Below are 22386 nucleotides of genomic sequence, written 5' to 3'. Positions count from 1 at the left end.
ACAGGGTCTAGGACTTACTGAGGCATGAGCCGTCCGTGCCTTGCTCTGAAGTCTCTTCATTGCTACAAACAGAATGACTGGTTGAACTGTGTGATCTCTCTTTCTGTCCTGAAAAATGAGCATCCCAAAACTGTTTGGGGCCTATCCAAGCATGTGCTCTTCTGGGTTTGAAAACAGGCCATGCTGAGACCATTTGTCTGGCTCTGAGGGATGTCCTGAGTCTCTGGGGCGTCTGCGGTTCAGGGGAGTTTACAGTAACAGAGCCAGTTGTGGTGAGGAACCCAGGGCCAGCAGGATCACGGTCGGGCGTAGGGGTTCCCGGTTCCCACCATCTCTCCCACAGAGCCGCCTTGCCGCTCATCATTATTGCTCCTGTTGCCTTGGAATTACAGTAGATCAACAGGAATGCTCTGATCTCCACTGTCTTCCCCTTTATGAGTGCAGATGAGCCAGCCAGACAACTGCTTTATAGTCCAAGCAGCTCCACCACCCCGGAAGAGTCACTCACTACCTGTTCCGTCGTCCCCAGTGGTGCTGGCAGCCTGGCTCCTCTCTTCTCCATCCTTTTCCAAAGCCTTCCTCCTAGCAGAGATCCCTGTGGGGGACTCAGACCCCAAGGTATATTGTCCATTTGTCCTCCATTGCTTCTGTCCAGCTGTTGGATGCTGCTGTCTACCTGGATCCCTGCTGTCTGATAGCCTGGCTGCCTGGCCTGGAGTGGACGGGAGGACTGCTCAGGTTGAAAGCCACAGAGAGGATCTGGGTTGGGGTGGCAGCTCTTAAAAGTGGGTGTTGTTCATTCAGCAGTAATACTGCACTCGGGCAACCAGGGACCTGGTATAAATGAGACACGGGCCACTGTGGGGGGCAAGCATGGCCCTAGGTTTGGCTTCCTAGACATGGAGCCCTGCAGGGATGCTGTGTGGTCACCAAAATTTCAGGAAAATTTCAGGAAAGAGGGAGCGTGAAAGCTTTTTGAGTGGTCAAAATTTGAGTTGAACCCCAGAAGATGAACAGGCAAAAGGGAAGGGGTCTTCTGGGTAGCAGAGGAGTGGACCAGCATGATGGCCCTCAGGACTTAACCAGTGCCTTCAGAGGAACTGAACTCAGGACTTAACCAGTGCCTTCAGAGGAACTGAACTGATTACCAGAGCTGGGGCCAGAGGATATGGAGTTGGGTTAGGAAGAAGAAGGAAAGGAGAGATTTGTGGGAATGACAGCAGCCTAGCCATAGCGAGAGGTGGGCGAGCACCAGAGGAGCCCGCTTGGCCATAGCGGCACAGGTTTGTGAGGAAATGTGGCTGCCAGCATGTCCAGTGACCTTCCAAACCCACTTCCAGGAAGGAGTTTGGCCTTTACCCTGGTGTAGTCTGGAATTGCTGAACCTTCACCTTTCTGCCCCGCCCCCTCCGGCTTTCAACTAATCTTTCCCCTGGATTGCATTATTAAGCTCTTTGGAATCCTGCTTGCTGATAGCAGGTGGGCACGGGGCCGCATGCCACAGTCATCACATAGAGCCTCCACTCCAAAGACTGAGGCTAGGTGGAGACTAGAACTCGCATATACAGTCACATGGCAGTTTTTGTTTGCTTGGCTGTCCTGGTACTCACTCTATAGACCAGGCTGGCCTCGAACTCACAGAGATCCACCTGGCTCTGCCTCGCAAATGCTGGGATTAAAGGTGTGCACCACCACTGCCTGGTTTACTTGACAGTTTTGAAAGGCAGCACTGGAAATGCCTTGGAGCCTTGGGTGATTAATTGAACAGAATAGTGCCATCAGTGCTCGTCCTGGAACCAAAGTGACAGTTGGAGTCCCCAAAAGGGTCTGGGAGGGCACTTACAGGAGGTCAAGTCTAAGCTGGCCTTGGGAAATAGGAGCTGAAAGGGAAAGCCGTTGTTCGGGAAGGGCTGGTGCTGACCTTGACGTAGAGCGGGACCATCAGTGGCTGCCCGAGGCTATCACTGTGAATCTCTCCAGTGTCAAGGGCTGGGGAGCCAGCCCATGTCCTGGAGATAAGGGTTGTAGATTCACGTGCAAGTGTCCACTGACTGACTTTACATTTCTTTTCAACCAGCTGCCACTTTATCTGAGTACCACCTTTGAAGTTACACAGGCCCATGCAGTCTGGTCATGGATTCTGCATGCTTTTTGGCTTGGGATCTGGTAATTAGATGTGTGTGAATTGGGCAGGCTTCAGGACCATTGTCCATAGGAACTGATTCTCCCTCATGAGCAGACTTCCCCTGGGGTATCAAGGGAGGCTCCGTCCTGTGGAAGTTGGAATGTTCAGTCAAGCCCTGTGAACAGGTAGCCGCAGCTGCGGCAGGTGGCTGCCCTGCCTGTTCCCACCTGCGGCCCCTAGCTAGCGTTGAGCGTACAGCAGGGCAGTTGGACACTTCTCAAAACAGCCATTTCAGGTTGTCAGGACCTGTAGACAGTCCCCAAGCAGCATGGGGTCGGTTCTGTTTTAAACAGCAGGAGCTTCATGCTGAGCCTGTAAGAGGAATTAGTTGCAAATTAAAGCTCAGGAAACAAACAGATTTGACCTGTTGTATGGAATTGCTGGATGGGACCCAACTGGTGTGGAAGGACATCTCCAGGAGATGATGATTTGGGTCTTGGAGCAATTGATCCTAAGCTGTTCCTTCTGGAAGGTAGAGTGGAGTACACTCAAGGACCCCAGTGGCAGTGCCCTCCTGTGGAGTGGGTAGGACTGGCGGAGCACTGGGCAGCTCAGTCAGCCTGTGATGTGGACTCCTTAGGGGTTTGTGGGGTTTCTAGATTCCTTCCCACCTTTTGGCTCCCTGTCTCCTCGTGTGATGCCTTCTTTCATTAACGTATTTGACATTGTCAGTGATAAAAGCAGGCTGGGCGAGAACCTCCCCAGCTGAGGAGGGATGTGGGCGACTGCCCGGCAAGATCTCTGCGGCTCTGTCACCCCTCAGGCTTGGCACATGCTGTGACTGGAGCCTTTTTGCCGGCTGACTAGTGCCCAACCCCCTCTCTTGATTGAGCTGGAGGAAGATTCAGAAAAGCAGAGGTCCTTTGGTCAAGAGCAGGGGCCGATGGTTGAGCTGTGGGGTCTGGTGGCAGTCGGTATCCTCCATAAAAGGCACTCTGCACCCGGCATTTCGAGTCCTGGTGACCGAGGTGTGGGGCGGCTCACCTCTTTGTCTCTGCAGCAGGAGGAAGATGAGCCAGAGCCCTGGTCATGTGGCCTGGGGCCGGTGCCTCCTTGTCAGGAGGATGTGAGTGAGATCTGAAGTGTGAGTCTGTGAGTGTCTAGAAGGTACCGGCTGTACTGTGACAGCTGCCGCCCTCCCCTTGGGCTCTGGCCAGCCCTTGCCTCCCCAGTGCCGAGTGAGGACGCTTGTCTGGCAGCGGCACTCAGCTGTCATAGCGCATCAGTGGTTGTAGTTCCCAGCTCAGGGAGACATGCCAAGCGCCAGCAGATGATGTACTTAACGAAGCACTCAGGAGAGAGCCTTGGCTCCAGACTGCAGCAGGTTTGAGATGCAGCGCCAAGGTGCTCCTTTCCCGGGGGCTTGGTGGGTGCTTTGGTACAAATCCGTCAAACTTTTGAACCCACAGAACCAGATTGCGTCTTCCCAGAACCTTGTTAGGATCCTGCAGAGTTGCCTTTTGGGGGGAGGCAGATATGGAAAATACTAAATTGTGGGTTGAAGTCGACTTTATCAAAAAAGCTGTCCAATATAAAATGGCATGCCTTCTCCTGTGGACTTGAACCAACCCGACTGGCTGTGAGTCATATGTCCCAGATGTCAGTTAGGAACGAGGTTGTGGGCCTCTGCCTGTGTGTGTGTATATCCCTCCCTAATGGGTAACATCTGCACGGGGTTTTATGGTTTACAAGCCTCTTTTATATCCTTTGTCTGGTTTTATTTTATAACAGCCCCGTGAAGTCGATATTAATTTTCTCCCCACTCCACAGCCGAGCCTACAGGGCTCCACTGAGGCAGGCCCCTCGAGTCATGCGCTAGGGTTTTGCAGAGACGGGTTGAACCCTGCTCCAGAGTGTGCCCACAGATTCGTAGAGTTGCCTCCATACTCCATGACTGAAATCACAGAGAACACTTAGATTGTATTTACATTTATTCTATCATGAAGAGGGCCGAAGGTCGACTGAGAGGTGGGATGGAAGGAGTGCTTGGCCAGCACGCCAGCCTTCCTTGGGTTAGATTCCCCAGCACAGTACATACCCACTGAGGACGCAGGGCAGAAGAGAAGGATGCCCACCTGCCTCTTGTGCCTTATTCCTTACCCGCGGAGGCCTGCTGATGCCATCTAGCTGTGGAGCTCCTGGAAGCTCAGAAGGGTTGGAGGCCTTCCCAGGGTCACCAGCTAGAAGGTGGCTGGCAGGAAGTCCGTCCACGTGTCCAGGGTGCCTTCTGCTTGCTCACAAAGCATTGCTGCAGTCACGTACAGATGCAGACACAGAACAGTGTGTGGAAGTCAGTAAATGAGTGAGCGGCCAAGTCAGCAGGCCACTAAGTTCGGTTACTGTGAAGATGAGGGAGCTGCCCGAGGGAAAGGTGCAGGCTGCTCCGGGGGTGGAGCTGGACCAGACTCCTCCCTCCGGCCCGCCCTCCCTCCGGCCCATCCTCCCTCCGGCTCCCTCCAGTCCATCCACCCTCCCTCCGGCCCTCCCTCCGGCCCGCCCTCCCTCCGGCCCACCCTCCCTCCAGCCCATCCTCCGCCCACTGGTTCTCAGCCTCAGACAAGCCCTGGTGGTGTGAGGTTCCTGTAAGTTTGGGGATGCTGTGAGAGTTGACCCCAGCCCTCCATCCTCAGGAAGCTGGAAGGGAACCAGAGGTTGCCGAGGACAAGAACACCGTTTGCTGGCACGACTGCCACCCCAGGTCCACAGCTGAGACGCCGCCGCATTTTTCAGGGTTGAGTCCACATCCAGCCACCCAGTTATTTTTAGGTGGGAACTTCCTCGTCTGTGTTCCATCTCACTCTGCCCCCTGCCCAAGCCGAGAGTGTGTTTTCTGTCTGGCACTGGTGCTGGAGCTGCCTTATTTTTAGCATAGCTTGTTTTTCTTCCTGCCTTTTCTTCTAATTTAATACACACACACACACACACACACACACTCTCTCTCACTGAAATAGGTGTTCTTCCCCATCCCACCCTTAGTTCTTATTCTAGGTCACGCAAGTCAGTCCATGAGGCACGTGCTAAGCTTCATCTGACTCCAGCAGAAGGGAGGAGGAGGCCGTGGCTTGAGCAAATCTTGAGGCTTTGCTTGTAGCACACGCTGCTTGTCATTTTATTAAAGTCTCTCCACCTGTCAGTCACTTCTTCTGTCTCTAGTTCTGGTGTGAGACACTCACATGTACATACCTGATTGCAAATGCAGACGGTAGCTACTAGAGAACCTAGGGAGAGAGCCTGTGTGTGCATGTGTGCATAGACATAGACGCTCCCGGGACCTAATTCTCTCCGTGGTGTTCATGACATTTGATTCTGGCCAGAGGCACTCCACAGTTGACACATGCCATCAGACCACAGTTGATGAATTAATCACGTTGTGTCATTGGGTTGATCTGGATTGTGGGGCTGGCTGTAGTGGCACATGCTGCCGTCCTACAGCATGATGCAGGCTGAGGCATAGAAAGGCAAGGTTGGCAGCTGTTGTAGTTTCTGTAGCTCTGTGTGTGTGCGTGCGTGCGTGCGTGCGTGCGTGCACACCCACATCTGCATATGCACATGCGTAGGTCAGAGGACAACTTACAGGCGATTTTCTCCTACCTCGTGGGTCCTGGGACTCAAACTCCAGTTGTCAGGCTTGGAGGCAGTCCTCCTTACCTGCTGAGCCTTCTCGCCAGCCCCATTCACGTTCCTTTGGCCCTTTCCTCATTTGCTTACACTAGGCGGCGGCACCTGTTCATCTGTGCAGACGCATTCTTTTCTGCATAAATGCTGGCTGGTCACAGCCTGTCTGGGGTCATTGGTTCCTGTAGACAACTCTGTCAGGTGATTGGAGCCCATTGCTTCACGTCATTCAGCTCACAGGGAACATCCATCCAAGTCCATTTATTTCTGCCTGGGGGACTAGATATTCTTAGAAAGAAACTCTGGGCCATGTGGTGTTGAATTCTTGTTAAATCGACGAAGTTTACCTCTGAAAAGGCCATCCTCAGTTTATAGTCCCTCTAGCAATCTGTTAGTACTATTTCTTTTGTAGAGTAGACAAGTATGTTAAAAATATGTTTTCTGTGCTAAATTCTGAATTTGTAGCAGACTTGTTTATGTTGTTCCTTCAGCTAGAGTATTTTTGGAGCATCTGCAGAACAAGAGTATGTTAGGCAGCGTGGGGGTGTGTTGAGATGGGTTAGACTTGAACCCAGTCCTCAGAAGCAGAAGGGGAGCTTCTGCATTGCTAGAAGGTGGTGGCAGTTTCAGCCTCCCGCCCTCCCCCATGAGCGGAGCAAAGACTCCACTGCCTCTGTTGGATTCATCTTTGAGTCCCTCAGATTTCAATTCTTTGTGTCCAAAACTAAACAGGAACTTGCATTTGACCCCAGGGGCAGGTCATCGGGCTGGGTCAGTGCAGGCAGTGAATTGAAAGTGGAAGGAAGGCTGTCCCTGCTTGCAGTCTCCCAGGGCCGCTGCTCTTGGGTTCCAGAAATGGGTGATAGTTTTCAGTGTTGAGTCTCTCTGCAGGACACTTTTTCGGGACCTCATGGAGGGGCTGCTGTTTGGTTCTTCTACTTCATTTCCGCCAGGTGCCCCCCCCCCCCAATAGTTCTTAGGATGGCTGTGTGCATGGAGTGGTCTATGAGAGCCGTGGCTGGAGGGAGCCCACTGGAATAACCTGGGCAATGGCAGCTTTCGGGTTCCTGGCTCTCCTTCCTGCTCCCCGTCTCCTTGCTGGTTCTGTTGTGCTGTGACACTGGGAAATACAAGAGGTGACAGCAGAGCTGGAGGAGCTAAGGGAAGAAATAATAAAACCCCTTACTCAGGAACTGACCTCACCGTGACTTGGGCAAGTCCTTTTCATTCTGATTTTCCCATTTCCCCATTAAGTGTGCATGGCACCTTTGCATGCCAGAATCCTTGTGTGGTTGGGGCTGTAAGAACCCAGCAGTACAGAGGGTGTTCTGAGCTGTGGAGTGCTCTGTAGCCTGTCCTTTTTGCTAGGCTTGGCTTGGAAGTTGACTGGCATCATTCTGGAGCTGGGTGAGGATCCTCAACTGGATGGGCTGGTGGTCTGGGCTGAAGCCACGGCTCTAGAATAGAAAGTGCCATATGATCCTCCAGGGTAGCCCGAGAAACCAGGCTGAGGGACTCCAGAGATCGTCTGCTCAACCTTTTTGTCTTGTCTGAGAGGACTCTCAGCTCCAAAGGCCTGGGCACATGGTTACCTAGCCGGTGAGCAGAGGCCCAGGCTGGTCCTGGGCCAGCAGCCCCACTGCCTCTGTCCAGAAGGCTGGGGCTGTCCGTCAGTCCCGAGAGGGACTAATTCCTCTCTCATGAGGAAGGCCAGGCAGTTTTTGCCAGTTCTCAGCAGGTCGCTTCCACTGGACAGCTGCACTGGTCATGGGACGTGATGCCAGCAACGCTCCCTCAGCATGAGGCAGTGACTGATTACGGAGCCTGTGGACAGTTGGGGTTTGACCAGTGTGCCTGGGAAGCTTGGCAGGGTGCCTCGGTTAGGTGATTGAGATCACCAGCCAGAAAAGGTTCCTGGCAGCCCTGGGAATGAGGCCTCGTTGCCTGCTGTCAGTTCATGGTTTTCAGCTTAGGGCTGCAGGACTGGGGACCGACACATGGGTTGACTGCCTGTGTAGCATCCAGAACATGCTGAATGGCTCCCTGGTAGACTGGTTGCCTAGGACACTGCCCTTGCTTTCCTCAAAGGCTGACTCGAATGATGCCTGTAGGCACCTGCATGTGGCCTTGCCAGATAGTCCTCAAGACTGGGTGGGACCTGTTGAGATAGCTCCAGTCGCCTAGACTGATAGACTGTCAGCCAAAGGCAGGAAAGTAGCTTGCCTGGTCACTGAGCTTGGCATGACCTGGCCCTTCCAGGGCTAGTGACCCTTGCTGACCTCAGCCCATGTCCTTTTTGTGCCTAGTGGAATAGGGGGCAACAGTAGCTGGCTGGAAGGGTGGTACAGATGGCCAGGTGTTGAGAATGTGAGCTCTGGAGCCAGGCTGCCTCTTTCTTCTACCCAAAATGGCCAGGGCTGTGAGTTACTACCTCCTAGTTGTCAGAATTCAAAGAGAAAGTTGGAGGTTGGGGATTTAGCTCAGTGATAGACGCTGAGTTTGATCCTCAGCTCTGAAAAAAGAACAGCAACAAAAAAAGACACAATAGAAACGGGATGTCCTGTGCTCAACAGACCTGGTACCCAGTACTCAGAACGGTGTTACTGGAGAATTGCACATTGTCTTCCACACTCAACCCTGCTGCTCCAGAGTTTAAGCTCCAGACTAGTCAGTTCCGCAGAGTCCTGTGGCTCCTCCAAGCTGGCTCTGAGCCTCCTTGAGGACATGCGAGGACCTGTACAGTCAGGGTGAGGACGTAGCTCTGACTGGTCTGGCATTAAAGCCCATCCCCCATGGCTTTATCACGTTAGAGTGGTCCTAGGTCTCTGAAACCAGACTTCATTGTGTTCAGCAGACTGGAAGATTGCCCCAGAGGGGCACAGGCCCTCTGCACCACGACAGTCCTGATGGACTTGTGTCTGGCTCCATTCGCAGAGACTGATGAGTCCCTGCTGGGCGCTGGCCTCTTTCTGCAGCATGGGGAGCCTGGGAATGCTCAGCTCACCCTCTCAGGGTTGGCCTGAGGATGCTGGCAACCCACCAGCCTGACTCTGGACCTTGTATCTTGTATCTGTCTGAGACTCCATTTCTGCACCATACAGTGCAGTACAGGTTGAGTATTGAAAGTAGTTGGGACTGGAAAGTTTTGAGATTTGGGATGTGTTCTGGACTTGGGGATCTTTCTATGTATTGGGACCCAAGTGTAAACATGAAAGTTACATATGCTGTACACAGCTACTGGCAACAGCCTAAAGATAGTTGTATATGATATTTCGGCTTGCCTGCATTTTGACTGCAGCCTATATATAACATGAGGCCCAGTGTGGAGTTTCCTTTTATGAGGTCATGTCAGCACTCAAAAGGTTTTGGGTTTTGAATTTTTAGATTTGGACATGTATTAATCCTCCCTGGGTCTTGGGTTGAAGAACACTTAGCTCCCAACTCCCAGGATAGTGCCTGGCATAATAGCAGGCGCTAGAAGCGAATCACCATTAGTAAATTAAATTGATGGTAGATGGTGATTCTCGATTCTCCTGCTGAACCAGGAGTTCACCAAGAGCTGTGTCTTAATACCTTTCTGGTGTAGGGACCAATGTTGTGCATAATGGGATATCAGTGAGTGCTTGGAGAAGGAAAGCAGCAGGCTCATCGCTTGCTGTGACCTCGCAGTAGACTTTGAATAGATGTGTTGGCTGGGCCGACGGCTCTCTAGTTGAATTTCGGTGCACAATCATGAGGACTAGAGTTTGGATCCCAGTACCCATGCAGTACCTCTGGCATTCCACAGATGTTGTCAGAAGATTTCTCCGGTCCTGCCAAGCCCCCACAGTCCTGTGGCCTGCTTATAAAATAATCATTCAGATGCTTATATTAATTATAACTGCTTGGCCATTAGCTCAGGCTTATTATTGACTAGCTCTTACATTTAAATTAACCCATAATTCTTACCTATGTTTAGCCACGTGGCTTGGTACCTTTTCTCAGTTAGACATTCTCATCTTGCCTCCTCTGCATCTGGCTGGTGACTCCTGACTCTGCCCTTCCTCTTCCTGTCTCTCTCCTGGATTTCTTGCCTGGCTATAACCTGACTCGCCATAGGCTTCTTTATTAGCCAATCATAGCAACACATATTCACAGTATACAGAAAGACATCCCACAGCACACAGACACCTGTAACTCTAACTCAGAGACATCCAACACACTTTTCTGTGTATTTACCCACAAACACATCATGTGTACATACACTCATCCATGCAGGTAGACAGATATGCACACGCATGTGCAAACACACACAAATAAATCTTAAAAAAAAAAAAGTGGCCTCTTTAAAAGGAAACCCATCCCTCATTTCCCTTTACCCCAGTGAGTCTCTACAGAATGCCATCCCATCCATCTGTCCGTCCATCCGTCCGTCCGCCTCCCCCCCCCCCCCAAGGCAGTCAGTCATTAGATGATGCAGATCAATGGCCTGGGCTCCAAGGACACAGCAGAAAAGACACAGAACACATAAGAGCCCTCTGGTGAGGCTCTTGTGGGCTTGTAAATCAGGGGTGGGGGGGGCAGGCATGTTGGTACACAGGCTTTGTCTACTCTGGTACTTCAGGCTGGAGGGGCTCGAGAAGGCCCTGTCGCTGGACAGACAACCAAGGAAGGGGAGCGGACTGGACCTCCTCCTGGCTTCAGACTGAGCCATTTTGTCTTCCCGGGGATGAACACAAAAGAACAAGTGTGGGCTTGCTGAGAACATGGAGATTATTGTTTTGGGTCCACGCCCCTGCTTTGCAAAGCCCAGCCTCTGCTGGTTGGGTATTTCTATGCACACCTATGAAAGAGATGCCAGAAGAAGTCTTAATTAGTTGTCAGCTTCCTGGCTCTATGCAACTCTGGAAATGGAACTAGATAGAGGAGGAGGGCATGGCACCTGTGTGTAGGGTCAGATTGTCTCCAGGTCCTGTCTCTGAGCTGCTCTGCCCTGACTCACCCCAAAAGACTCAGACTGCTCACCTGCAGCCTCCAAGGAACACCTGAACTCTAAACGCCTGGGCAAGGGCCTGTTAGGAGGGAGAGTCTTTCTCTGGCAGGTGTTCACAGCTCAGATGAAGAGGATGCTTCTCTCCCTCTGATGTGGTACCCTGGCACCGGGCTGGGTTTCAGCTGTGTGTCTAATTAGGAACAGCCGCCCGCCACTCACATGGAGCGCCTCACTTGGTGGAGGTGCTGGATGTGCTTTTAACACCTCAGAGGCCTGCCATGCTTCCCAGAGATTAGAACAAGACAAGTTGATGAAAGAGATGTCAGAAAGCATCTGGGAGAGGCGGGAAGAACCCTGGTCCAGGAGTACAGGTCTTCAGGCCTCTTCCCTGCCTCACTAGGCCTCAGATCCCCAGGGTGTGCACGGTGAGGACTGAACATACTGAGACTTCCTGTGCATGTTTCACGTCGATCATGGCAGTAATGAGAGCCTGGCTCTCACATGGGGTGTCAAACCGCTAAAGGAGCTGCTGAATTTGGAAATTGTGGAGTCGGAAATGGAAATGGGTTTTGAGGTTGGTGTAAAGCCTTTCTTTAAAGCTCCCTAGGAGGATTCCCCTGTCCGGTTGCAGCAAGCAGATCGCCGAGGCTGTGGGGGGAAGGGCGGTCTCAGGGAAGAGGTCTTGTGGGGTTCCAAGGAAGCCTCAGGTAACTGAGACAGCGGCACTCCTGGGGTGCTTGCTTTGCACCAGGCGTCAGTTGGCATGTGTATCTTCATTAGCACGTGACTTCTCCTAAACTGTGCACTTGTCCCACACAGTGATAAGGAAACTGAGGCAGCTTGCCTCAAGTCGAGCAAGTGCTGAAACGAGTCTTCTGTCAGTTGAAGCAGTCTGGCAGTGGTTTTTGTCTTCCAGCCTACGTGGTTGACCTCCCCACTCCCAGACCCAAGTTTTCTCTCTCTGAGGTCTCTTTGTGGGGCAGCCTGGTCCATAGCATCATTCTAGTAACGCAGTCTTTCCTAACCTCACCTGGGACTCAGTCTCACCCACCTACAGCCCCGGCGTCACAGGCATGCTGTCCCCATGGCTATGCTGCCTGGAAGAGAGGTCAGAAACGGTGGGGATGCTGGCGACGTGGTCTGGAAGAGGAAGGGTTTCTTAGGCTAAGAGTGACAGCAAGACTTGGGTGGAGGCCTCTGAGGACCCTGTCCCCACCGAGCTCTGCCATCCTGTGACTTGAGAATTGCTGTGGATTCTCAGGAAGGCCTGGGTGGAAAGGTTAGAGGTGAGAGCTGCTGCCAGCACTGCCATTTCCAGGGAGGCTGCTGCACACCCGTGCCCCTCCACCCAGCCCACCTGGCACACCCGTGCCCCTCCACCCAGCCCACCTCACACACCTGTGCCCTCCACCCAGCCCACCTCGAACACCCATGCCCCTCCACCCAGCCCACCTCACACACCCGTGCCCCTCCACCCAGCCCACCTCACACACCTGTGCCCTCCACCCAGCCCACCTCACACACCTGTGCCCTCCACCCAGCCCACCTCACACACCTGTGCCCTCCACCCAGCCCCCTCACACCTGTGCCCTCCACCCAGCCCACCTCACACACCTGTGCCCCACCACCCAGCCCACCTGCACACCTGTGCCCCACCACCCAGCCCACCTGGCACACCTGTGCCCCACCACCCAGCCCACCTCGCACACCTGTGCCCCTCCACCCAGCCCACCTCGCACACCTGTGCCCCACCACCCAGCCCACCTCGCACACCTGTGCCCCTCCACCCAGCCCACCTCGCACACCTGTGCCCCTCCAGCCACCTCGCACACCTGTGCCCCACCACCCAGCCCACCTCGCACGCCTGTGCCCCTCCACCCAGCTCACCTCACACACCCGTGCCCTCCACCCAGCCACCTTGTCCAGAGGCCCCAGGAAGTGTCTACTCTCAGAAGCCACTCCACCTTTAGCTTCATCTACGCCTGCATGTCTGTAGACCCTCCAGTCCCCTGGGCTTGTCTCTTCTATCCTGCACCCACTTTCTCTCCCACACCATTGTGCATGAGCCCAGATCTGAATTCTTCAAAGCCTTCACAGATTGTCCCAGCTAGAAGCTGCGTCCTTGTTCTTAGGTTATAGCGTAAAGTCTCACTAGGGACCTGGGCTGTGCCTCTGGCCCTCCCTTGTTGAGGGCACCACCTTCTCCCATAATGGGAGTCTAGGGACAAGGACTGAGTGACATGGAAGACAGGTGGGTGCTGGAGAAGGGGGGATGCCTGAGATGGGAGCTCACAAGTCAAGCTACTTAATTTTTTGAAGGGTAGGGAGAAGGTAATGAAAAGAATTACATGGCTGGAGAGATGGCTCAGAGGTTAAGAGCACTGGCTGTTCTTCCAAAGGTCCTGAGTTCAATTTCCAGCAACCACAAGGTGGCTCACAACCATCTGTAATGAGATCTGGTGCCTTCTTCTGGCCTACAGGCATACATACATGCAGACAGAACACTGTATACATAATAAATAAATTTAAAAAAGGAATTACTTTAGGCCTGGTGTGGTGGTGCATGGTATTAATCACAGCACTTCAGAGGCAGAGACACGTGGGTCTCTGAGATCCAGGCCTGCCAGGGCTACTTTGTTCCCCCAAACAAAAGAATTACTTTATTCTAGTCTTCTAACAGACAAGTTATTTTTCCCAAAGTATATTGTACTTTTTAACTTAGATATGACTACTTTCAATACACAGATGAAAGGCTGCCTGTATTGGAAAGAAATGTACATATCGAGAGTTTTCTGGAAATCTGTAGAGAAAAGCTGAGCAGATGTGCTCATCACCTAAGCTGACGTAGCTGTTGAGGTCACACATCAAGATGAACTGTGTCCGTTCCTGTCTGCACCCAGCTTGGCCTGTCCCAGTCCCACCTCTTGTCTTCCCTGTTTCTTTATCTCTATGACCTGGGCTTCTTCAGCCTTCAGTAGCATCCAAGCAAAAAGGAAGGTGTGTGCCTCAGAAGTGTCCGGGTGACACAGTGCAAAATGCTGTAGCTACTTTGGAAGACAGTTGGGCAGTTTTCCCCAAAGTAAGCATAGAAATCATATTACCTAGTGCTTACCCAGAAAAGTTGCACAAGACTATTTAAAACTTTATTTATAATTGCCAAAGCCCAGAAGCAGGCAAACTATCTTTTAGTAGGAAACTGGATGAACTCGGTAACACCCAGACAGTGGAGTATTGGTGACATCCTAAGAAGTGAGAGGCTGGAGAGATGACCTAGTGGCTAAGAGTGCTTGCTGCTTGTGCAGAGGACCGGACCGAGTTCAGTTCCCAGCACCCACATCTGGTAGTTCACAACTGCCTGTAACTCCAGCTCTGGGGCACCCAGTACCCTCTTCTGACCTCCACAAGCAACTACACTCGTGTACACACACACACAAATCCTTTTTCTAAAGAGACAAGCTATAATTGAGCTATCAAAAGAGGGGAAGACATAAAGGAAATTAAAATGTGTTTTAGAGAACGACGCTGATCCGAGGACTCGGCATACTGCCTGATTCCAGCCATATGTCATTCTGGAAAAGGTAAAATTATGGAAATGGAGCCAGGCGGTGGTGGTGTATGCCTTCATCACAGCACTCCAGAGGCAGAAGCAGGTGAATCTCTTGAGTTCAAGGCCAGCCTGGTCTACAGAGTGAGATCCAGGACAGGCTCCAAAAGCTACACAGAGAAACCCTGTCTCAAACACCCCCCACCCCCAGATGATGGAAATGGGGAAAGATAGAAGATTGGCAGAATTTGGAGGGAAGAGCTGAGAGTGGGCAGAAAGCAGATGATGTCTGTGGAAACGCCGTGCATGCTGCGGTGATGGTAGACACGCACCATTGTACGTCTGTCTGAGTCCACAGTCCACCACCAGGGGTGACGCTCACACTCTGTGGCCTTTGCCTGATGATGGTGTGACATCAGTGTAGGATCGATCAGCTGTAATAAGCTGCTGTGGTGGGGTGTGCTGATAATGGCTGTGTGTGTTTAGGGGCGCAGGATACATAGGACAGCTCTGCATCGTCTGTTCAGCTTTTTGCAAACCTAGAACTGCTTTAAAACAGTTCTGTTTTTAAAGGTGGGGAGCAGAGTTGGTAAGTACAGGGCAAAGTGTAGCTTGTTTTCTGTCTGTCAGGCCCCAGATCTAACCCCCGTCACATCCATTGGGGGGGGGGGCGGCTTCTGGTTTGCAGCAAGCTCAGCCTGTCCTGGTTGTCTCTCTCTTTTCTTTGACTATCAGTTATGAGCCTGGCTTTTCCAGCCCTCTGGTAAATGGTACAGGTGAATTCTTAGGGTCCTTTCCAAATCGAACATTCTCTGGTTCCGTGGAGTGGGGAGGATGTGTTCGTTTTCATTTTTGTTGTTTGCTCATCTACTTGAAAACCTTTCTACTCCAGAGGTCAGGAGAAATCCCCACACTGTCAATTTAATGTTTGTGCTTGCTGCCTACAAGGCATGAAATCACAGCCTGCCTGCCACCCAGTGTTGAAGGTCATTTTCCTTTAAGGAGCGGATGGTGATGTCTAGATAACTTGTGGCTTAGAACATATGGCCACCGACTCCCCATTCGGTCCCCTGGGGACTGTCACCAATGGGCCTGGCTTATAAAGGGGATGTGCCATGGCCATTAGGCAGGAAACCCAGTGTCCTGCCAGGTGGCCTGGCCTGGTGGCCCTTGCCTCACTGGTGCTCTTGGCAGCCTCTCGGGAGAGGAACTGCTCCCATTCCCGGGGGTGTGGGCTGGTGGCTGCTTCTGAGACAGACAGCCCAGCCTGTCTGCCCAACGCATCCGTGTCCGCGCTCAGTGTTCCCGTCATATTACATCTTTTTCTTCCCTAGCATCTTTGGTCATTATTCTCACAACTTTGAAAACTAATTACACAGTGCTCTCTTCCCTCTCCACAGCAGCTATTTACCTTCCTTGGTAGGTTTTTCAGCTCTTTATTCCTGTGTGGCTGTATTTGGGACATTACTGTCACCTCAGTTTAGATGTTATGGGTAAAATGTGCCAGGTTGGTTTTGAGCAATTCCTGAGCAGAGAACACAATTCCCTTTGCAGGTGTTCACCTTGCCAGGAATTGTTTAGGAAGTTCAGTTATACTCTGGCTCTCAGCACACAAACATTTCTGTATTTTAATTTTTAGCTCAACATAATTTCATGTGTGTGTTCCCGTGTACTTACATTATCTTCCTGTTTGTCATTTTAATGACTGCTTAATATTCCATCCAGTTAACATGCCATAATTCACTTAACTATTCCCTATTGTTGAGCCCTAATGAAAATTTAAACCCATCGTGTAATGCACAGAGAAGCTGTTTTAATGACCACGGTGGCATCCCGACAGCCTCAGCTGCCATTACAGACCCAGCTCTCTCAAGGCGCGATCAATCCTGCATGAGAGGTGTCGTCCAAGTCCCTCTGACTGAATAGCTAATCTGTTCTCAGCACGTTCTCCTTCGGGCTGGTGTTTATGTAGCTTGCCTGTTTCTTCTCAGTGCTTACTTGACACTAAGCTGTGCGCACGAGGCATTTCCAGGCACTTCATCACTGGTATCTGGGGTTTTAACAGTTAACGGGAATGGAAGGTCTAGAATGGTGTCTGGCTATCAGTTCTTGTTCGTCTACCTCCCCACATTCCCTTGAAGGTCTGCAGTGGTTTCTGGAGGGAGGAGCAAAGTGCTTTCCTCAGAAGCGTATCTGTGAGCTTCTTTATGCCCCTAGAGCAGCAGTTCTCATCCTGTAGGGCATGGCCGCTTCGGGGGCGGATGTTGAACAACCCTTTTCCAGGGGTCACCTAAGACCATTGGAGAACACAGTTATTTACGACTCATAACAGTAGCAAACTTAGTTATAAAAGTAGCCCTGAAAATAATATTATGTTTGGAGGGGTTGCCACACGTGAATTACTTACTGTATTACAGGGTCGCAGCGTTAGCAAGGTTGAGAACCACTGCCTTAGAGTAAGTGGCCATTCCCACGGGCCATGTGAGTGAAGAAGAGGGTGGTTTTCCCAGGTCAGCTTCGTCAGCTGCATCCCAGTGTCCCCAGGCTTGTGTGTCCTCCTCAGAACCAGGAGAAGATGTCACGGACCCCCACAAAGCAGTAAGGAGCCCAGATAGTTGGGTTCATGAAGGGATTTACAAAGTCAGCGTGGTGCTTTACCATTGGTCCCCCCTTTACCGTTGGTCCCCCTTTACCGTTGGTGCCCCTTTACCATTTGTCCCCCCTTTACCGTTGGTGCCTTCTCTTCTCATTTTTTCTTCCCCTCTGTGTGACAAGGGTAGCATGGTGCTTACAACTGAACAGTTCCCACAGAACCCATAAAAGCCACCACCTCTTAAAGGTATGGGGCCGTCTCTTGGGAGATCTGTTCACGTGGACACAACCACAGTCGGGGTTTTTCCCGTTCATTCTCTCCCTTTCCAGAGAATGAACATTCTCGTTTTCAGCAGTTTGTGCCCGCACCTCACCAGCTCTTCAACACTTGCGGACCCCTCTTTTCCACGGAGAGAAAGCTGGCCTGGGCTCCCTCTGCACGGCACCACAGTGGTACCGTCTAGTGGGCCTGTTTGTCATTCAGTCTTTGTATGTTTAGAAGCTGTTTGGGGGCAAGACAGCTACTTCTGGGATATCTACAGAAACCTCCTTTTTAAAATAAACTTAACAACAATACAGTGGTGTTCTGGAAGCCAGAGCCGTAAAGTTGCTGTGGGACTTGGTAAAGTTTGGTAAATACTGGCATAAGAGTTAATGCAGTCCCGAAGGGCAGTGTGCAGCCATTGGCCTGTTTCATCAGGGCACAGGACGGGCTCTGTTTTCTGGTAAGATGCCCTTGGCCTGTAGAGCAGAGATCAGATCTTGCTTGGGAAGGCACCTGTCCTTCATGTGTTCCAGCAGCGGTCCTGCCAGGCCTGTGGCCGCTGCCATGTCCCTGCATCCAACATCTGGTTTGGAAAGTGTGTCACACACACCTTGAAACGCATCCCTGCCTCCCTCACCCTTTGTGGTCGGCTGTACTGCCACTCCCTGGGACCTGGGACCACAGCACAAGGGGACAGCAAGTGTCCCCGTCGTGAGACGTTACTTAGCCTTGAAGACAAGTGAGGTTCTGCCGCGTGGGCCTGCCTTGGAAACACAATGCCATGCGCAGTAAGCCAGCCCCAGAAGGACGGATGCCGCCTCTTCTCCTGCGGGAAGTAGCCAGCCAGAGTGGGCAGAATGAGAGGGGTGGAACAGACTAAGGGCTGGGGGAGGGGAGAGGAGGAGCCCTGTTTAATGGGTACAGAGTTGGAGTTTAAGAAGATGAGGAAGTTTAGAGATGGACGGTCGTGATGCCTGCACAAGGGTGCTTGTGCTGAGGGCCCCTGAACTGTCTAGGTAACAGTGGCCAAAGTGGAGAGGTTTTACATACATCGTGACCTACAGTGAAAAGCTAAAGTTGGAGCCAAGCATGGTGGCCCTTGCCTCTACTCCAGTCCCTGGGGAGGTTGAGGCATAGGAATCATGAATTCCAGGCTAGTCTGGACCACCTAAAAGTTCCATAGGCTACATTGTGAGACCTCAAAAAGAGAAGCAAATAAACTGTGAGCTTGTCCTTTACATAATGGAGCCTTGGCTCACCCTGGTCCTACCTCAGAGGATGCTATCCTTTTCTGCTTCCACTTACCAGAGCCGTCAGTTCAAATGTAGGTTCTTTTCTCCTGCCCTACCTCGTCCAGGCCACTGTGCCCACCTTCCCTTACCTCAAGTCAGTGACGTGATGATGTAAGTGTGTTAGTTCCTAGAAATAGCAGCCTTCCCCCGAGAAACCGAGACAGTGAAGGTCCTGCATAAACAGCAGGTGTTCACGATCTAGAAGCCAGTCAAGTTTCCTTGCTTGGCCAGGAAGGAAGGCCTGAGTTCAGGATCCCAGCAGCATCATAGTAACTAGGTTCTCTTTTCTGGATAAGCAACTGAGATGTCTGTCTGCTGCTGGGGGTGACTAGTCAGTCATCCATGTATGTCACTCTTCCCAGAAGAAGCCACCTCCTGTTCCCACACCTTTCAAATCCCTGGCATGTTCAGTTGGGCCAGATGAGCGGGCTCTGGAGTACAGAATTACAGGGAGGCATCACTCAGCTTCACAGCGTTGAAGAGTAGCCTGGCCAGGTCCTTTCCAGGAGAATCTTCGCATGTTGAGCTGGGTGGGAACAGGAGGATCCTTTGGCCTGATGTGGCTCTGTGGGAATGTGGGAATGGGATTGAAAGGCTCCAGTGGTGGGACAGAGCCAGCACACACAGCTGGCCCCTGTCCTTGAAGACAGTGGAGAGAGCTGTTGTTAGGTTGTCGTTTATGGTCTTGGGAAGCAGGCCCTCATCCAGAGAGCTGAGAAGACACTTTCTCAGGGCAGGGCAGCCAGGAATAAGAAGGGTCGTCTCTGCTGGCCCCACCTCTCTGGCTGGCAGCTCTGACGTCAGACCTGTTTCCTGGTTGGGGACTGCACACCTGTGACGTCTCTGCTTCTTTCCTTTTTGCCTGCAGAATTCCAGAGGCAGGAGAGTGTCCGGTCCCAACACAAAGGCATCCAGTTATATGACACCCCTTATGAACCCGAAGGCCAGAACGTGGACTCAGACTCGGAGAGCACTGTGAGCCTTCGGCTGCGGGAGAGCAAGCTACCCCAGGATGATGACAGGCCCGCCGATGAGTACGACCAGCCTTGGGAATGGAACCGGGTCACCATCCCCGCCCTGGCAGGTAGGAGCAATGTCCCTGCTGGGGAGGCAGTTGCTGAAGAGAGTTCAGTGCTAGCTGAAGTCAACAAAGCACAAGTGAGTCCAGCCTGGCCAGGCAGACACCAGTGGAGTTGGGCTGTTCTTTCCCCTGGTACCCATGGGCCCTTCAAAGATGATTCCAGGTTCCTGAGGGAAAGGAGGACAAGCCAAAGAGAAACTCCAGTCTGGCACTGCAGGGTTCCAGTCCAGTCTCCCCACCTGCACAGGAGCTGGTCCCTTGGGTCTCATTTGGTCCTGCACAGCTTCAGGGCTGAGTTTCCTATCTGTAACTGAGCTCCGAGCTCAGGCTCCTCGGCTGGTTTCCCCGCTGCAGCCCTTCTACAAAGTGGTGCGGCCACACGTCCCAAGTCAGAAACACATGCCCTTTGCCTTTCTCAGGCCCACTCCTGAGACTGCTATGCTGATGTCTAAAACTGAAAAAAGACAGTTTATGCTCATGAGGAATCAGGCCCCTGGGATGTCTGGCACAGGCATTTAGAGGAAATTTGTACATCCTTGTGGTGGAATATTGTACAGTCAAGAGTAAGCGAGGTTTAGAGTGAGTTTGTAACCAAGGGCAACACTTTGGTGTAACATTAAAAAGTGTAAACCAGATGCCCAGCCACACACCCCAGTACTCTTCCTGAAGTGCCCATCACAGCCTACATGGAAAGATCCTCAGCTCCCAACACCCTGCTCAAATAGCCATGTCTCTGTGAGCACCACCCTGGTACCTAGCCATGCATCTACAGACATCCCTGCATGCTCTCTAGGCCTGTCAGGCTTCTCACACCATCACAGAGCTGCTTCTGTAGACGCAGGGGAACCAGAGGAGGCAGGTTCCAGCACGAGTGGGAGGGCTTGGTGCCATTCACAGCTCTTTGCAAACTCTTGATTGGAAGGGCAGCTCTCCCAGACACCGTCTGCCCAAGCATGAGTCAACACCACAGGCAGGTGTTAGGTTCCCCTGTCGCATGCTGGACCCTCAGAGGGACCGTGAGGGCCGTTGTTGCTTGTGATGCTCTCGTCTAGTCCGACACCTCGCTCTTGGTGGTCTCTGACCAGCTGTGTTGGCATTGCCTAGGAGCTGCTCAGAAATCTAGCATCGTGGGCCCGTGAGATGGCTCAGTGAGTAAAGGTGCTTGCCGCCAAGCCTGCTGACCATGGTTCAATCCCTGGGACCCACAGGATGGAAAACGAGAATTCTTGCAAGTTGTCCTCTGATCTCCACATACATGCCTTGGTGCATGCACATGTATGAACGAACGAACGAACACACACACACACACACACACACACACACACACACACACACACACACACACGGCAGGCTTCATTGTCTTGGGTCTTATACCAGGCATACACAGTTGGAGTATGTTCTTCCAGATCCTAGGCTGTTGCTAGAGTTTTCCGCCTTGCCCAGTCAGGACAAATCTTTGTCACCCGCCAGTCCCACAGCCGCTCAGACCCAACAAAGTAAACACAGAGACTTATATTGCTTACAAACTGTATGGCCGTGGCAGGCTTCTTGCTAACTGTGCTTATAGCTTAAATTAGTCCATTTCCATAAATTTATACCTTGCCACGTGGCTGGTGGCTTACCGGCGTCTTCACATGCTGCTGGTCATGGCGGCGGCTGCCGTGTCTCTTGCCTTCCTGTTCTTTTATATCTCCTCTCTGTTAGTCCCGCCTATACATCCTGCCTAGCCACAGCCAATCAGGTTTTATTTATTGACCAATCAGAGCAACTTGACATACAGACCATCCCCCCAGCACAGCCAAGTGCAGACCATCTCAGACACCTGCACTCAGGCCCATGGTCCTAATCATCCTCTATGCGGACCTGCTGGGTAACGCCACAAAGAACCCAAGAAGGGCTCCCACAGGACATACAGAACATCCCACAGCACTAGGTGATCTTAACGGGGAGGACATCATCTCTCAGAAGGCTGTCTGTCTGGAACCTGCTCACTCATGCTTGGAGACGGTTTTAGATAGAGCTGGTTGGTTGTAACTTTTATGACCTGAAGTATTCATTCTGTTCTTGGTTTTGGTCACTGATTTATTATCTCTGGTGTCACCGTCACTCAAATTCCTGCCCTGCCTTCCCTCATCGAGTCTCTTGGCTTTACATGCCCTACTCCAGAGCAGATGCTGGCTGTGCTTGTCCCAGACAGCTCTGAGCTCCCTACTTACTTCCTTGGATGAAGGAGGAGGTGGATCCATCCATCACTCCTGGGCTGGAGGATGCAGTGAACACCAGCCTTCAGTCTGTTTCCTCTATTCAGGCAGCAGCAGGTAGAGGCCAGTCGGCCGCCTCAGGTAATGACGATGCTTTGTGGCAACTTGATTGGATTGCTGAATGTCATCATGGTCCCATTTCCCAGCCCTGAAATGTGGTTACTTGGAATGATGGACACAGTTTCCTACTGAGGGGCTGTTACATGTTGTATGAGTGTGCATGCACATGGGGAGTGCGTGTGCAGGTATGCATGTGCAAATGTGTGCACTCACACTTTAATGAGTTCCTGGAGTGTTCAGAGACTGGCAGTGCTCCTAGGTCCTGTCCTTACTGTGGTGCCTTCTAGAAACAACCCAGTTGTTTTCAGTCTTGAGCGTGCCGGGGAGCAGCTGTGTGGGATGAAGTTTGCTGAGCTCAGCTGCCCCTTCCTCTCTTCACTGCTCTGTTTTTGTAACTGTGTGCTCAGCCTGGCTGGAGAAGCCTGAGTGGGGACACGTTTCCATACTTTCAAATTCCCGAAAGGCATAGAACTGGGCCCTCGGAGGGGAAGACCCAGACCAGATCCAGGGAGTGGTAGG

General features: G+C 52.0%; 1 protein-coding gene and 1 long non-coding RNA gene across 2 annotated transcripts in view; one reads left to right on the top strand and one right to left on the bottom strand.

The window, feature by feature from the left end:
- The window catches only part of Shb (SH2 domain containing adaptor protein B), a 118316-nt gene that overhangs the window by 62044 nt on the left and 33886 nt on the right, over positions 1-22386 (top strand). Inside the window, exon 3 of the mRNA XM_028859505.2 lies at positions 19334-19549. Within this exon, the coding sequence (XP_028715338.1) occupies positions 19334-19549 (216 nt within the window). The remainder of the gene's footprint in view (positions 1-19333; positions 19550-22386) is intronic.
- LOC119087398 lies at positions 16110-16975 on the bottom strand. Its single transcript, XR_005090827.1, has 2 exons — positions 16724-16975; positions 16110-16606 (listed from the first exon to the last, which is right to left on the bottom strand). It is a non-coding gene; the product is annotated as an uncharacterized LOC119087398 (long non-coding RNA).

Source organism: Peromyscus leucopus, chromosome 2, assembly GCF_004664715.2.
Source record: "Peromyscus leucopus breed LL Stock chromosome 2, UCI_PerLeu_2.1, whole genome shotgun sequence".
In the NCBI taxonomy this organism is placed as follows: domain Eukaryota; kingdom Metazoa; phylum Chordata; class Mammalia; order Rodentia; family Cricetidae; genus Peromyscus; species Peromyscus leucopus.
This window is presented reverse-complemented; position numbering and strand designations above follow the sequence as displayed.